Here is a 14,185-nt window from a genome sequence, read left to right as displayed (position 1 = left end):
CCTTTCATGGTTGTTAGCATTTGCCTTATGTATTGAGGTGCTCCTATGTTGGGTGCGTAAACATTTATAATTGTTATATCTTCTTCTTGGATTGATCCCTTGATCACTGTGTAGTGTCCCTCCTTATCTCTTGTAACAATCTTTATTTTAAAGTCTATTTTATCTGATACGAGAATTGCTACTCCAGCTTTCTTTTGGTTTCCATTTACAGGGAATATCTTTTTCCATCCCTTCACTTTCAGTCTGTATGTGTCCCTAGGTCTGAAGTGGGTCTCTTGTAGACAGCATATATATGGGCCTTGTTTTTGTATCCATTCAGTCAGTCTGTGTCTTTCGGTTAGGGCATTTAATCTATTTACATTTAAGGTTATTATCGATATGTATGTTCCTATTACCATTTTCTTAATTGTTTTGGGTTTGTTTTTGTGGGTCTTCTTCTCTTGTGTTTCCCACCTAGAGAAGTGTCTTTAGCATTTGTTGTAAAGCTGGTTTAGTGGTGCTGAATTCTCTTAGCTTTTGCTTGTCTGAAAAGCTTTTCAGTTCTCTGTCAAGTCTGAATGAGATCCTTGCTGGGTAGAGTAATCGTGGTTGTAGTTTCTTCCCTTTCATCACTTTAAGTATATCCTGCCACTCCCTTCTGGCCTGCCGAGTTTCTGCTGAAAAATCAGCTGATAACCTTATGGGGATTCCTTTGGATGTTATTGTTTGTTTTTCCCTTGCTGCTTTTAATATTTTTTCTTCAAATTTAATTTTTGTTAGTTTGATTAATATGTGTCTTGGTGTATTTTTCCTAGGGTTATCCTGTATGGGACTCTCTGTGCTTCCTGGACTTGGGTGACTATTGCCTTTCCCATGTTAGGGAAGTTTTTGACTATAATCTCTTCAAATATTTTCTCAGACCCTTTCTTTTTCTCTTCTTCTTCTGGGGCCCCTATAATTTGAATGTTGGTGCTTTTAGCATTGTCCCAGATGTCTCTGAGATTTTCTTCAATTCTTTTCATTCTTTTTTCTTTATTCTGCTCCTTGGCAGTTATTTCCACCATTTTGTCTTCCAGCTCACTTATTTGTTCTGCCTCAGTTATTCTGTTATTGTTTCCTTCTAGTGTATTTTTCATTTCAGTTATGGTGTCGTTCATCTCTGTTTGTTTGTTCTTTAGTTCTTCTATATCTTTGTTAAACATTTCTTGTATTTTCTCAATCCATGCCTCCATTCTATTTCCGAGATCCTTATCATCTTTACTATCATTACTCTGGAGTCTTTTTCAGGTAGATTGCCTATTTCCTCTTCATTTATTTGGTCTTGTAGGTTTTTACCTTGCTCCTTCATCTGTGACATAATTTTTTGCCCTCTCTCTCTCTCTCTTTATTTTTTGAGTGGGATTGTGTTCCTGTCTTATTGGTTGTTTGGCCTGTGGATTCCAACACTGGAGTTTGTAGGCTATTGGGTAGAGCTGGGTCTTGGTGCTGAGATGAGGACCTCTGTGAGACCTCAGTCCGATGAATACTCCCTGGGGTCTGAGGTTCTCTGTTAGTCCAGTGGTTCGGACTCAGAGCTCCCACCGCAGGAGTTTCGGCCCAATCCCCTTCTTGTGAACCAAGATCCCGCAAGCCATGTGGGGTGGCAAAAAAAAAAAAAAGAGAGAGAGAACATAACAAAGTAAAAAATAAAATTAGACTAGGAAACTAACAGATATGTTAGAAAGAATATGAAAATAAAAATATAGGTGAATCAACAACCGGAAGGTACAGCAGTACCATAATAGTGAAAAAGCGGAGGAGGGGGAAAAAAAGTCGGGGGAGGCCTTGGCTGTGCAGGGTGGGGCCTAAGCAAGGGTGAGGTTTGGGTGGTGGGCGGGGCCAATGCTCAGGACCCACAGGCCCTGGGGCCTGTGGGAAGTCGGGCTCAGGCTGAAGGAACAGAAGGGACCCAGCTGTGCCCCTCACCCTGGTCTCAGAGGACAGGGGACCTCACCTGGGAGCCCAGCAGGCTTCCTGGGCTTGAGTGGGCGGGGCAAACGCCCTCCTCTCCTCTCCTGCTCCTGCGGTCCCAGAGAGCCCCTCCCGCCTACCTCTCCTGATCTCCCCTGGCCTCCCCCCTATGCCCCCAGGACCAATGCGGCTGGGGGGAGGGGGGATCTTGGAGGGCAGGGGACCAGCCTGGGAGCTCAGCAGGCTCCCCAGGCCCGAGTGGGCAGGGCAAACGCCCTCCTATGCCCTCAAGGACCCATGCGGCCTGGAGCACAGTTGTTTTTAGAACACTCTAACCATATACTTCATTCAAATTTATTGCAACTGACAAAAACTCCTCATATAGTTCCAAAATTGGATTTTAACAATTTGACCTCTCAGCTGAATTGCATGAGAGATACCATCCAGTTTCCCTTTTTAATCCAGAGCTTAGATTACCAGGATCCAATGTAAACAGAAAAGCAGAGAAAAATACCAGAAAATGCCATCCACATACCCAGATAAACAACCAATATGTTCATAAGAACGATTTAACTATCACAAATCAAAAATTCCTACTTGAGATAATATGTCCTTCAGTTCCTGCTGGAGTGCCTATGGTCAGGGTAATGCAGCATCACCCTTGGACAACGTACATTTGAAGATCCCTTGCTTTGGGGATGCTCTACCCGGAGACTCTTTCTTCCTTACGTGCTGTATTCTGAGTCGCGGGAAGGGAATTACTTGCTCTTTGGTGATTATGAGCCTTAGAGCTGTAGGTAGTGCTTAGATACCGTTGGAAACAGGACACCTCATCTTTCTTTCCAATGCCAGGGTCAAGTTGTTAGTACGTTCAGCTGTGCTGCACTCTCTCCTGCTTGGGATTTGCCTAGTATTTCTAGTCTGCTTGAAACTTCCTAATTCTGCACCTTGGAATTAAGGAGCTATTTAATAAGAGCTAGGCTCTTCGGAGCTCATTTTTTGGTGCAAATTGAGAAGTAATGATAGAGACAGTGATCAAATACTGCAAAGACAGTGTTCTTGGATTCCATTATTTGTCAGAATACTGCACAACAGTAACCTGGCACTAAGGATTGAACCTTAGGAGCTCAGTCAGAATCAGGGTGAGCAAAAGAAAATGGCATGCAATGGTAATGACATATGAAAACAGCTCACAGTAGCTTGGAAACACAATTTTAAGTGCTGTTTTATGAAGGGTTGTCTGTTTCTCTCTTCACTTATCTAACCATATGCACATTCAGACCATAGTATTATTGATGCCGTTGTATAAGGAAAGTTTAAAATCAGTGAGAGAATAGAAATAGGAGATTTTGCTTTGGTTTGGAATGAGGTGGCATATGGTGGCACTGCGTGTATTAGGCAACATTGTATTGGTCAAAAGACAGAGTCAGGGCTTCCCTGGTGGCGCAGTGGTTGAGAGTCCGCCTGCCGATGCAGGGGACACGGGTTCGTGCCCCCGTCCGGGAAGATCCCACATGCCGCGGAGCGGCTGGGCCCGTGAGCCATGGCCGCTGAGCCTGCGTGTCCGGAGCCTGTGCTCCGCAAAGGGAGAGGCCACAACAGTGAGAGGCCTGCGTACTGCAAAAAAAAAAAAAAAAAGAGAGAGACAGAGTCAAGGCCACCTAGAATGACTGGAACCTATAATCAGTTGTCCATTATTTTAAAAATAGATGGCACATAAAAATGAAAAATAAGGAGCCTGTCATTCTTCCCTTTGAATTCATGTTAATAAGAAATATCATCCTTATTGAGGGTGCCATTCGGGGCTGTAAGGAAAAAAATTCTGTGTAAACTTTTTGTGCCTGTGTTTGCGTGTATGTATGTGTTGATTTTCTTTATAGTGTCCAACGTTTCAATATGATGTCTTCATTCACAGCGTTTGAGAGTGAGTACTAAGGGCCCTGAAAGGCTCCTGGGTGCTGTCCAGTGTAGCAATAGGGAGAATTGGACATTAGGAGAGGGACAAAATGACCTTTCTATTTGGTGAAATGAGATCCATCCTCTGTCAGTCTTTTGGTAAGGCAAGTTGATATCAACATTTCAGAAAGACATTTGGTAATACGTATGAACAGCCTTTAAAGTGTTCATACCCTTTGACAAAATCCTAAAGCATCAGTCCTAAATGTGGAAAGTTTTAACTCATAAATATGTTCATTGCTTTGCGTGGAAATAATTGCACTATTGTTGGACATTTAGGATAAGTAAACCATGAATGCTATGAATAATATGGAAAGATCTATAATGTATAATATCTGTGATAGTATAGCTGTGTAAAAATAGAAATGGAAAAATCCATGCCTAGAAAATGAACACAGGAATGAGATTTTTTAAAAAACTCAAGTCTTAAGTATGAAGATTTAGGCAACTTTTCCTAATAGATTCTGAAACATTGTTATAATTAATGTGATATATTACTGCTTATTACATATGAGGCTAGTTAGTCATAAAGGTGGCAAATTGCTTAACCTGAGTTAACTTCCACATTTGCTATTGCTCTTATACCTTTGCTGATATCACCCTGTTTGAAGAGAATATAAAATGCTTTTTGAAACTTCCGAGGAATACTATAACTTATATCCTTGTCTTCAAAAAGATGACAATGTTGTGATACTGAATCAAAAAGAGTCAATGACATTGAGAATCACACCACCCAGAGACCCAAAGTGAATAGGGACCCAATTTGTGACATCTCTGACTTCCATGTCACTTGTATGTAAGTTGGATTTATGACACCATCCATTGTCAATGTTTTCTGTGTCTTGATATCCAAACTTATTTAAGCAGCCACATGCTAGAAGGGACATGAATTTGGAAAGCAAAAAAAGGGAGGATCTAAATGGAAACCTATAAAGGAAAATAAGTAGACAGTAGAATTGGAAGGTACAAATAATTAAAAACTGGAATAAATGGTGTACAAAGTGAAATTGCTAGCCATGTAAAAACCCTGCACAACCATGACAATTTTCTTACAATTAATGCGTAGACAATAGCATTTTAACACATCTCTGTTGAACCACAAAGAGCAAACATTAACGCTTGAGCAAGGTTCCTAAAATCTTCCCCAAATTAGAAACCTCTGCCAATCCATATAAAATGAGCAGTTTTGATCTGGGGAAAAGAGAAAATGCAGAAATCATTGAACTAAGATATTTGAGTTCTTCTAAATTTCCTCCTTGCTTCCTTCTCTCTCATTAAGAAATATAAACACAATCAGGTTTGCAAAGATAAATGCAGCTGATTTTATTACTTGTGTAGTCACCATGTGGGATGAGATGAGGGTGGTAATAACTTTAGCAAATAATACAACTCTGTTTAAAATGGTCTGTACTTAAAATCACATTGCATTAAATGGGGACCTGGAAAATGATGATTTAGGTCTTAAATCTCTAAAGATATATGCCAGGCTTTTTTTTTTTTTTAAGTACAAAAAAATTGCTGAAAACATGAAATTCTGTATCAAGTTAATTATTTGCCAAATCATATCTTAATGGGTGGATGGTATAATTACAAGAGTTTGAAAGTCCACTGTAAAGTGGACTAATCACATTCATCTGACAAATGATTCGGGATGGGAGAATGTTTGACTCTAAATGTAGAATTTAATGATCTGCAAGGTCTTCAAGTCTAAAGAAACTAATGAACTAGCTTGGCTATCATTATTCTCCGTATGCCATGGTTCTTGTCCTGTTATGTAGGATGTTTTGAGCAATTGTTAAGTCACTACTTTTTGAGATGAAAAGTAGAAAAACTTCAGCTAACTAGTACCCCAAAGTCCTATACTTGAATTTGAAAGGACAATGAGATATGTCAAGCAAATAAATCTGCCTCCTGAATTAAAGGAACAGATCAAAACCTCAGCTGCTTCGGGATTCCGTATGCTCCCAGCTCAGTCTCTATATGGACATCTCTGTGCCCTGAGAACAGATCTTCCTGATGTGGATCTGGAAGCACTGCTAGATCTCAGCCATCAGGGAAACTCTTCTACATACTCTAATTTGACATGAGCGTGGACTTATTATTATAGAAAGACAAGATAGAATTTATGGTGAAACTGCAGTTTAATTAGGAAATTGGATTAGCCATTATTCATCTCCTTCTCTCTCTCTCTCTCTCTCTCTCACTCTTTTCCATTGCTCTGTCACTCTGTGTCAGAGAATCAGTGAAGAATCAGGCTGTTTCAGTGAAGAATCAGGTTGGGGGTGGGGGAGGAGACTCACTACTTTGAGTGCCATCAGCCCTCAAATTTGGATTGACTGTGTTCCTCGTCTGATACCGTCAGTCTCCTCTCACCATGTGCCATGTTTTCATTTTCTAGATTATTCAGGACAGAATATTCAAGCACATATCCCGTAACAGTTTAATATGGAACAAACATCCTGGAGGATTGTTCGTCCTACCACAGTATTCATCTTATCTGGGAGATTTCCCTTACTACTATGCTAATTTAGGTAAGTGAGTGCCTTCCAGGGAGTTATTCTGGTTTACCTGCCAGGTGTCATTCAGAACTAAAGTCCCTTGATTTTTCGATTCCACCGCGGTGTCTTTGCAACATCCTGTGTTGGAGACTGCTTTCTAGAGCCCTGTCCTAAACGGTGTATCAAGGTCAAGAATTATAAATCCAGCAGAGCATTGCAAAGTGAGAAACTCCTTTCTTACCTGAGCCGCTGTACTTTACATTCAGCAGAGTCATTTCTTTTTGAGAAATAGGCTTCCCAAATTACAGATCATTTTGAACATGACAATGGGTTCACTATAATTTTAAGTCTCATCTTATATAAAATGGAGTTAGGAGAGCTCTCCCTACTTTTTGTTTTTCTCCACAATCGCAACTTCTCTATCTCAGACCAAAGAAAAACCAAACTGATAAACGGAAAGGAAATAGATTTAAGAATATATGATAGGGGAGAAACTTATTCACATTCAACATTTATTGTGCTCATCTTCTTTGCCATGTTAATGCAGTGCTAGGTGGTAGAAATAAAAAGTCAAAGGAGATACAAGCTCTGTTCTCAAGCAGCTTTTAGTCTAGTCATAACGGGGAAAAGGGAACCGGCAGAGGGACGAAGCTTTACAAAAGGCCGTTACCGCCATAGACATATACGTATTTGGAGCCCCGTTCGCTCTAGTGTTAGTAACATCTTGGACACTTCTCCTCATTCATAGTTCCAAATTTGAGAAACCCTGGGATAATAAAGCATCTTTCAAGTCGATATGGCAAAAAGACTCCAGATTTTTGTGTGGAGTTAGCAGAGTTAGCACATTAGAAGTGTGTAATTGGTGCTTCTTAAACTGTTAGAGGAGAGTCTTAAAGCACTGACTTGTCCTCACTGCTAAAAAAGGGAACCCCCTCTATCATATTTATTCTTCTTACTTGGCAAAGCCTTGAATGTGTATCTAGATAGTGGGAAAGCTAGCTTCTTTCTAACATGCAATTAAAGTACTAGTCGGATGGTATAATTTGCCCTGCAAAATGTTCGTATAATCCTTTGAGATATATATAGTCTGATTCTTGCCTTTGTCCAGTCACTACCAAAGCTTAACTTGAATGTCCCTGCACTATCTTGTTCATGTTTAAACTACTAAAATGTGAAATTAGTGGCTCTAAACTAATGAAGTTTTAGGAGCCTTTTTTTTTTTTTTTTTGTGGTACGCGGGCCTCTCACTGTTGTGGCCTCTTCCGTTGCGGAGCACAGGCTCCGGACACGCAGGCTCAGCGGCCATGGCTCACGGGCCCAGACGCTCCACGGCATGTGGGATCTTCCCGGACCGGGGCACGAACCTGCGTCCCCTGCATCGGCAGGCGGACTCCCAACCACTGTGCCACCAGGGAAGCCCTTAAGGAGGCTTTTTAACCTGTCTCCAATTTCTTAGTGGGTTCTCATGGAAAAACTCATTTTGCGGGAGAAGCCATCTCACTGCTTTCTCTTTGGTGGAAGTTGTTATTTTGTACATTTATAGTACCTTTCCACCTCGGGCCTTAGAGCGCACAGTTGGCAGAGGTCTGGACCACATACTTTTCCTCTCAGCTGTGTCACTGGTACACAAAGAAGAGATTCTTGGGAGTAGAGCAGCTTCTACTCTGAAATAGTGATGATGGTGATTATGGTAGCGGTAAGCTCATGCTGAGCACTTGCTGTCTGCAGGTCCTGTTCTAAGTGCTCTGTATGAATTAACTCATTTAATTTAATTCTCATAACAACTCCGTAACTTTGATACCGTGGCTGTCAGCCCCATTTCACAGCTGTGGAAGCACAGAGGGTTAAGTAATTTTTCCAAGATCCCACCACCACTCAGTGGTGGAACTGAGCTTCAGACATAGACACTCATGCTCTGGACGTTGTTCTTTTAACCTTTACCACTTGCTAGTTATTATCTGAAATAGTATCAAACAGGCAAAAACCCCTTAACTACATAATTAAGAGTAAGACAGATGCACATAGCCTGGAAGAGAGAGCACTGTTTACAAAAATCCATCCTAAGACGTAAGTGACTGGAGTTAGATCCTTTCTTGGGTAGAGAGTGGTGAGTAGTGGTGTGTGTGCATAATTAGGCTTTGGGTGCCTACAAAACAGAAGGGAGATCAAAGATGCCTCCCCAAGGGAGGAAGGAAATGACTATCAAAGGAAGAATCTGGAAATGGGCATTGAACTGTAAATCATCCAGGTCCCTAGACTCAGGCGGCAGTTAACTAGCAGCTTTTCACCTTGTTTTTGTTCTGTCAGGACACAAGAGGCAGAGGAAAAATACACTGGAAGGGAACATTAGCTCCAGGGCGAGGCAGAGCAGAGAGGACGAATTTTCTAAGTCTTGTTTTTCAGTGCTTCATTAGGCCTCTCTGCCCTTTCTGTTTCAGGTTTAAAGCCCCCCTCCAAATTCACTGCAGTCATCCACGCGGTGACCCCCCTGGTCTCTCAGTCCCAGCCAGTGTTGAAACTCCTCGTGGCTGCCGCCAAATCCCAGTACTGTGCTCAGGTGAGTGGCAGTGTTGACCACGGCGCCTGCGCCCTCCTTCTCAGTGGACCAGAGCCCCCCAGCCCTCCCTGTGCCTTCCCGGCTACACACAGTGCTCCCCACGTCGGGCCCCGTTACTCCCCTTTCCTTTGTCACGCCTCGTTACGCCCTTTTCAGCAGCTTAGAGGTTCTTGGAAGTGAAATCTGGTACAGGTAAGGGGTGGGTCACAAAGAGATCTTGGCCCTGGGGTAAAGTTAAATATTGGGTTGGCCCAAAAGTTCATTCGGGTTCTTCTAACATCTTTCGGAAAGACCTGAGCGAACTTTTTGGCCAGCCTGATATATACCAATACACTCTTTAAAGAATACATAGGCACATTCTTTCATTCTTACGTGTCAGAGTGATAAAGGAACGTCAGAAAGGCCACTGAGAGGACCCAGAAAACTCAGATTCCACAGCAGAAACCAATTCGTTGGTGTCAGGAGGCGTCAACTTTTCTTTCACGGCCACCGTGACTAATTATAAAATTGGGAAAGGAAGATGATACCTATGGTAATCATGTTTTCCAAATTAGTATCACTCTCGTACTCTTAACAGTGGTTTTTCTGAATTGTAAATTACACAAGAAGGTTTACACACGACGAAAGAATGGAATCACGTGGAAGTATGCATTTTGGAGCTAAACGTTTTTATTGGAAATAAGAGGATCACAGGAAATCAGCAACCATCCTGGAGAATCCAGAACATGAGCTCACGCCAGTCCTATCTTGAATTCTCTTCTTTCTCCCATGTTGCCTGGTGTAGCGTGAATGCATCGCAGACGTTCAGTGTGCCTTTTTATTCAATTGGATCGGCGTCGTTATCTTACTCGTCATCATAAGACATCAGAATTCAGAAAAACACTTTGTTAAAAACCAGCAACCCTGAAATGACTTCTTTCCTCCCCAGCTTTGTCCTACCCCCTTGACACAGTTTTCCTTAGGTTACTCTTTTTGTCCCCTCTCTTTGGTGGTTAGAGTGATCGGGTTCTGAGGGTTGTGTAGGAGTGGACTCACTTTTATTTTTTTAATTTTTATTGGAGGATAGTTGATTTACAATGTTGTGTTAGTTTCGGGTGTACAGAGGGGAGTGGACTCACTTTAAATTCAGTTTTGAGGTCTGCCATCCTGCCTTGCTTATATCCCCATTTCCTCTCTCTCTGTCTGTAAGAAGGAACTTTGGGTTGGAGGCCTATGTAAATCTAGCCCTACCAAGCCATCTCATGACCCCCTGTCCCTTTCAGATCATAGTTCTATGGAATTGTGACAAGCCTCTCCCAGCCAAACACCGCTGGCCTGCCACTGCCGTGCCTGTCATCGTGATTGAAGGAGAAAGCAAGGTAGGACCAGAGAGGACTTCACTGTGGAATCAGTGTGGAACCTTCGTGTCTTCAGTGGGGCACCATGGGTGTTGGTCTTAGCCATCTTCCTCCTGGGAAGTGCTGGCCTGGACTGTTTTTCCAAAACCATACCTGTCTCTGAATGTCCTCTGCTTTGACAGCCATAGGCTTTTTTTTTAAAATTTTATTGAAGTATAGTTGATTTACAATGTTGTTTTAATTACTACTGTACAGCAACATGACTCAACTATACATAAATATATTCTTTTTCATATTCTTTTCCATTATGGTTTATCACAGGATATTGAATATAGTTCCCTGTGCTATACAGTAGGACCTTGTTGTTTATCCATCCTATAAATAGTAGTTTGCATCTGCTAATCCCAAACTCCCATTCCTTCCCTCCTCTACGCCCCTCCCTCTTGGCAACTACAAGTCTGTTCTCTATGTCTGTGAGTCTATTTCTGTTTTGTAGATAAGTTCATTTGTGTCATTTTTTTTTAACTTTCTAAAAGATATTTATTTATTTATTTTTGGTTGTGTTGGGTCTTCATTGCTGCGCGTGGGCTTTCTCTAGTTGTGGCGAGCGGGGGCTACACTTCATTGCAATGTGCGGGCTTCTCACTGCGGTGGCTTCTCTCTTGTTGTGGAGCATGGGCTCTAGAGCTCAGGCTTCAGTAGTTGTGGCACACAGGCTCCGTAGTTGTGGCTCGTGGGCTGTAGAGGGCAGGCTCAGTAGTTGTGGTGCACGGGCTTAGTTGCTCCGTGGCATGTGGGATCTTCCGGGACCAGGGATCAAACCCGTGTCCCCTGCATTGGCAGGCGGATTCTTAACCACTGCGCCACCAGGGAAGTCCCTGTGTCATATTTTAGATCCCACTTGTAAGTGTTATCATATGGTATTTGTTTTCCTCTTTCTGACTGACTTCACTTAGTATGATAATCTCTAGGTCCATCCATATTGCTGCAAATGGCATTATTTCATTCTTTTTAATGGCTGAGTAGTATCCCATTGTGTGTGTGTGTGTGCACACGTGTGCACACATGAATCACATCTTTATCCATTCATCTGTTGATGGACATTTAGGTTGTTTCCACGTCTTGGCTATTGTGAATAGCGCTGCTATGAACGTAGAGATGCGTGTATCTTTTTGAATCATAGTTTCATCTGGATATATGCCCAGGAGTGGGATTGCTGGATCATATGGTAGCTATATTTTTAGTTTTTTAAGGAACCTCCATACCGTTTTCCATAGTGACAGCCGTAGGCTTTTGAATTGGGTCCTAATACTAACTCTTCAGGAGATGTGTGACCCTGACTATACCTTCCTTCTCTGAGCCTCAGTTTCCTCATCTACAAAATGGGAATAATAACACATACCACATGGGGTACTCTGAGGAGTAAATAAATTCAGGGCCTGGCAATGGTGATCTTTCTGGACGTGATGAAGATGATGATGAGGTTGCTGATGGTGGTGGTGATGCGTGAGGTTTGCTTAGCTGATTAATCTGAGTTAGTTGTGTCTGAGAGTAGTGGTTCTTCGTAACATTTATCTTAAAAAGGACATTTCCACCTTACTTTTGTTTTGAGGTGTCCATCAGAGTCTCTCAGGGGTGCTGGCTGCCTAGCTGGCCCCTGCTTCCCTTCTCCAGTTCATTTTGCCTAGAACGGAATGATCTTCTTAATCATCTCATGGCCCTTAAGGGAGTCTTTTTGCTAATGCTTTCAATTAACATCAGAGGCCGTGTATAATCTGGCCTTAGCTGGCCTTCCCAATCTTCTCTCTCATTGCTTTTCCTCTATAGATTTCATCAGTCACAGTTAACAGCACTGTGTCCCTTTCTACCCCTAAATGTTGTCTTTCCCATTTGCTGTAAGTCTTGACCCTCCTTCCTCAGCTGTTCATTTCTGTTATTGAAATTCCCATATATTCTTTAAGCCCTGGTTCACATGCTCCCTCCTCTTTGAAATATCTTCCACTCTTTGCTGCCAGAGGTGAATTCTTTTTTCTCAAGCTTCTGCTGGTGGCTTTCTTATAGATCTTATCCATTGTGAGGAAATTAGTTTCTATTAAATGACACTGCAATTGTCATCTTAAGAGACTTCCTACGTCAGTCCCCAGAGAGTTAGGTCATGAGAGATTGTCTCACACTAAGTAAACCCTCTTTGAGCCAGAATAAGAACGACCAAGGTATTAGGTTGCACCGTTTGAAATCATCATTTGGGTGGCTACAAGTGGCCATTTCATATAGTTCAGCAGGATGCACTGAGAATTGTAACTGTCACGTGCGTGGACAAGGTGATCCGTGCATTGTCTCTTGAGTTTCAGTGTAGGCTGCCTGCTGTGTGCTGGGCAACATGAGGAAACACAGTGGTGAATGTGACAGATATAGTCACAGCCTTCATAGGACTGGAGTCAAGCAGTGTGGTTATCAGAGAGCTGATTGGTAAGCACTTAATGAGAATAATCACATGCCTCTTGGCATCGGTCTTACTTACCCTTATGAATTCATCTCACCAATAGGTATGGTTTCACAAAAGGGACTGCCTATAACCTCATATATCTGTCTCCCCAGTTCCAGTGCCTGAAGCCCTGAACAGTCCTCAGATGGGTTCTCTTCACTTTGCACTTGGAAATTCTTTGTTTTTTTATGCTTCCATGGGTGACTAGATCTCCTTCTGGTAGGTAAGTCTCTCTGTGAATATGTCAGGATATTCAAATAGGATCCATTCTGACGGACAGACTGGGAGCCATTCTGACTCCTATGGTTAGTATTGCATTTTTGTGCACAGACTCATTGATTGATTTTATACTCTTCACTCCCAGCTAGTAGTCCCAGTTTCTTTATTTCTAAGATGAAGATGATAATCATAGTACCTTTCTTGTAGGCTTTATCAGATGTGTCTTATAAGATACCTCCCATTCTCGCAGCCGTATGTATGTCTGGGCTTCTGGCCATTTGTTGAGTCCTAGACTTCACCTTGGCCACTGAATCCAGTCGGTCACGTGGTTCCTTCTCCCTCGTCGGGACCGCGCCGCCTGATAAAGCATTTGCACTTAAGTCTTGCTTTAGACTGTATTCTAGGGCACCTGGGCTAAGACTTGGGCCCATTTCGATGATGGAATGAGATACTGCATTGCAGGTGCTCAGCCCTGTACCTGTTCTACACTCAGGATTCAGTAGATGTCAGCTCCTCTTCTGGGCGGGGAGCATTGTAAAGTGATGGTTTGTATTACGGGCTTTGGGGTCAGACTTCCTCTATGTGACCTAAGACAAGTTGTTTAATTCTGTGTGCCTCAGTCCCTCCTTCAGTAAGTGGAAGAAGTCGTAACACCTAACAGGTCAGCTAAAAGGATCAAAGGGTTTGCTCCTGTCCATGTAAACGTATTGCTGCTTAGGAGTGTGGACGCACATGGCAGGTGCTTGAAAAACGTCACCTCTCATGGTGCTTTGTATTATTACTTATGAACCTTTCTTATCTTCCCTACTAGACAGGGAACTTCTTGAGCCTAGGTCATTTCCTAGTTGTGTTCGTTCATTCTAGAAGGGTTTGGGCTGTTGCATGGTAGCTAAGTAGCTCTTAAATGAGCTAACAAGGAAAACCCAGCTCCCTCAGGATTGACTTTGTAAGGACGTTGGCTCCTTCCATGCTAACCCACTGAACTTCTGGAGCGTAGCTGAGGCGGGGTATTTGAAAGAGAGCCTCTGGTTTCTACACTAGGTTTAGAAGCGGCTGACTTATGGGCTCTTAACTCTTATTGATGGAGCAAGTTCAGAAAAAGGAAATGGATCCTTTTAAACCCAGTGGTTGGGCCCATAACGGCGAAAGAAGTCATATATCCTCCTCCTCCCGCATTTTAAATTTCCATGTCTAGCCTTGAGTT

At 42.5% G+C, this 14,185-nt stretch overlaps 1 protein-coding gene across 1 annotated transcript in view; it reads left to right on the top strand.

The window, feature by feature from the left end:
* EXT1 (exostosin glycosyltransferase 1) overlaps window positions 1-14,185 on the top strand; it is a 292,312-nt gene that overhangs the window by 263,340 nt on the left and 14,787 nt on the right. The window contains exons 5-7 of the mRNA XM_030875654.3: window positions 6,284-6,416; window positions 8,822-8,940; window positions 10,203-10,298. Coding sequence (XP_030731514.1) covers window positions 6,284-6,416; window positions 8,822-8,940; window positions 10,203-10,298 — 348 coding nt within the window. The remainder of the gene's footprint in view (window positions 1-6,283; window positions 6,417-8,821; window positions 8,941-10,202; window positions 10,299-14,185) is intronic.

Source organism: Globicephala melas, chromosome 17 (assembly GCF_963455315.2).
Source record: "Globicephala melas chromosome 17, mGloMel1.2, whole genome shotgun sequence".
NCBI lineage: Eukaryota > Metazoa > Chordata > Mammalia > Artiodactyla > Delphinidae > Globicephala > Globicephala melas.
The sequence above is the reverse complement of the archived record's forward strand: the minus strand, read 5'-3'. Positions and strand labels throughout refer to the sequence as shown.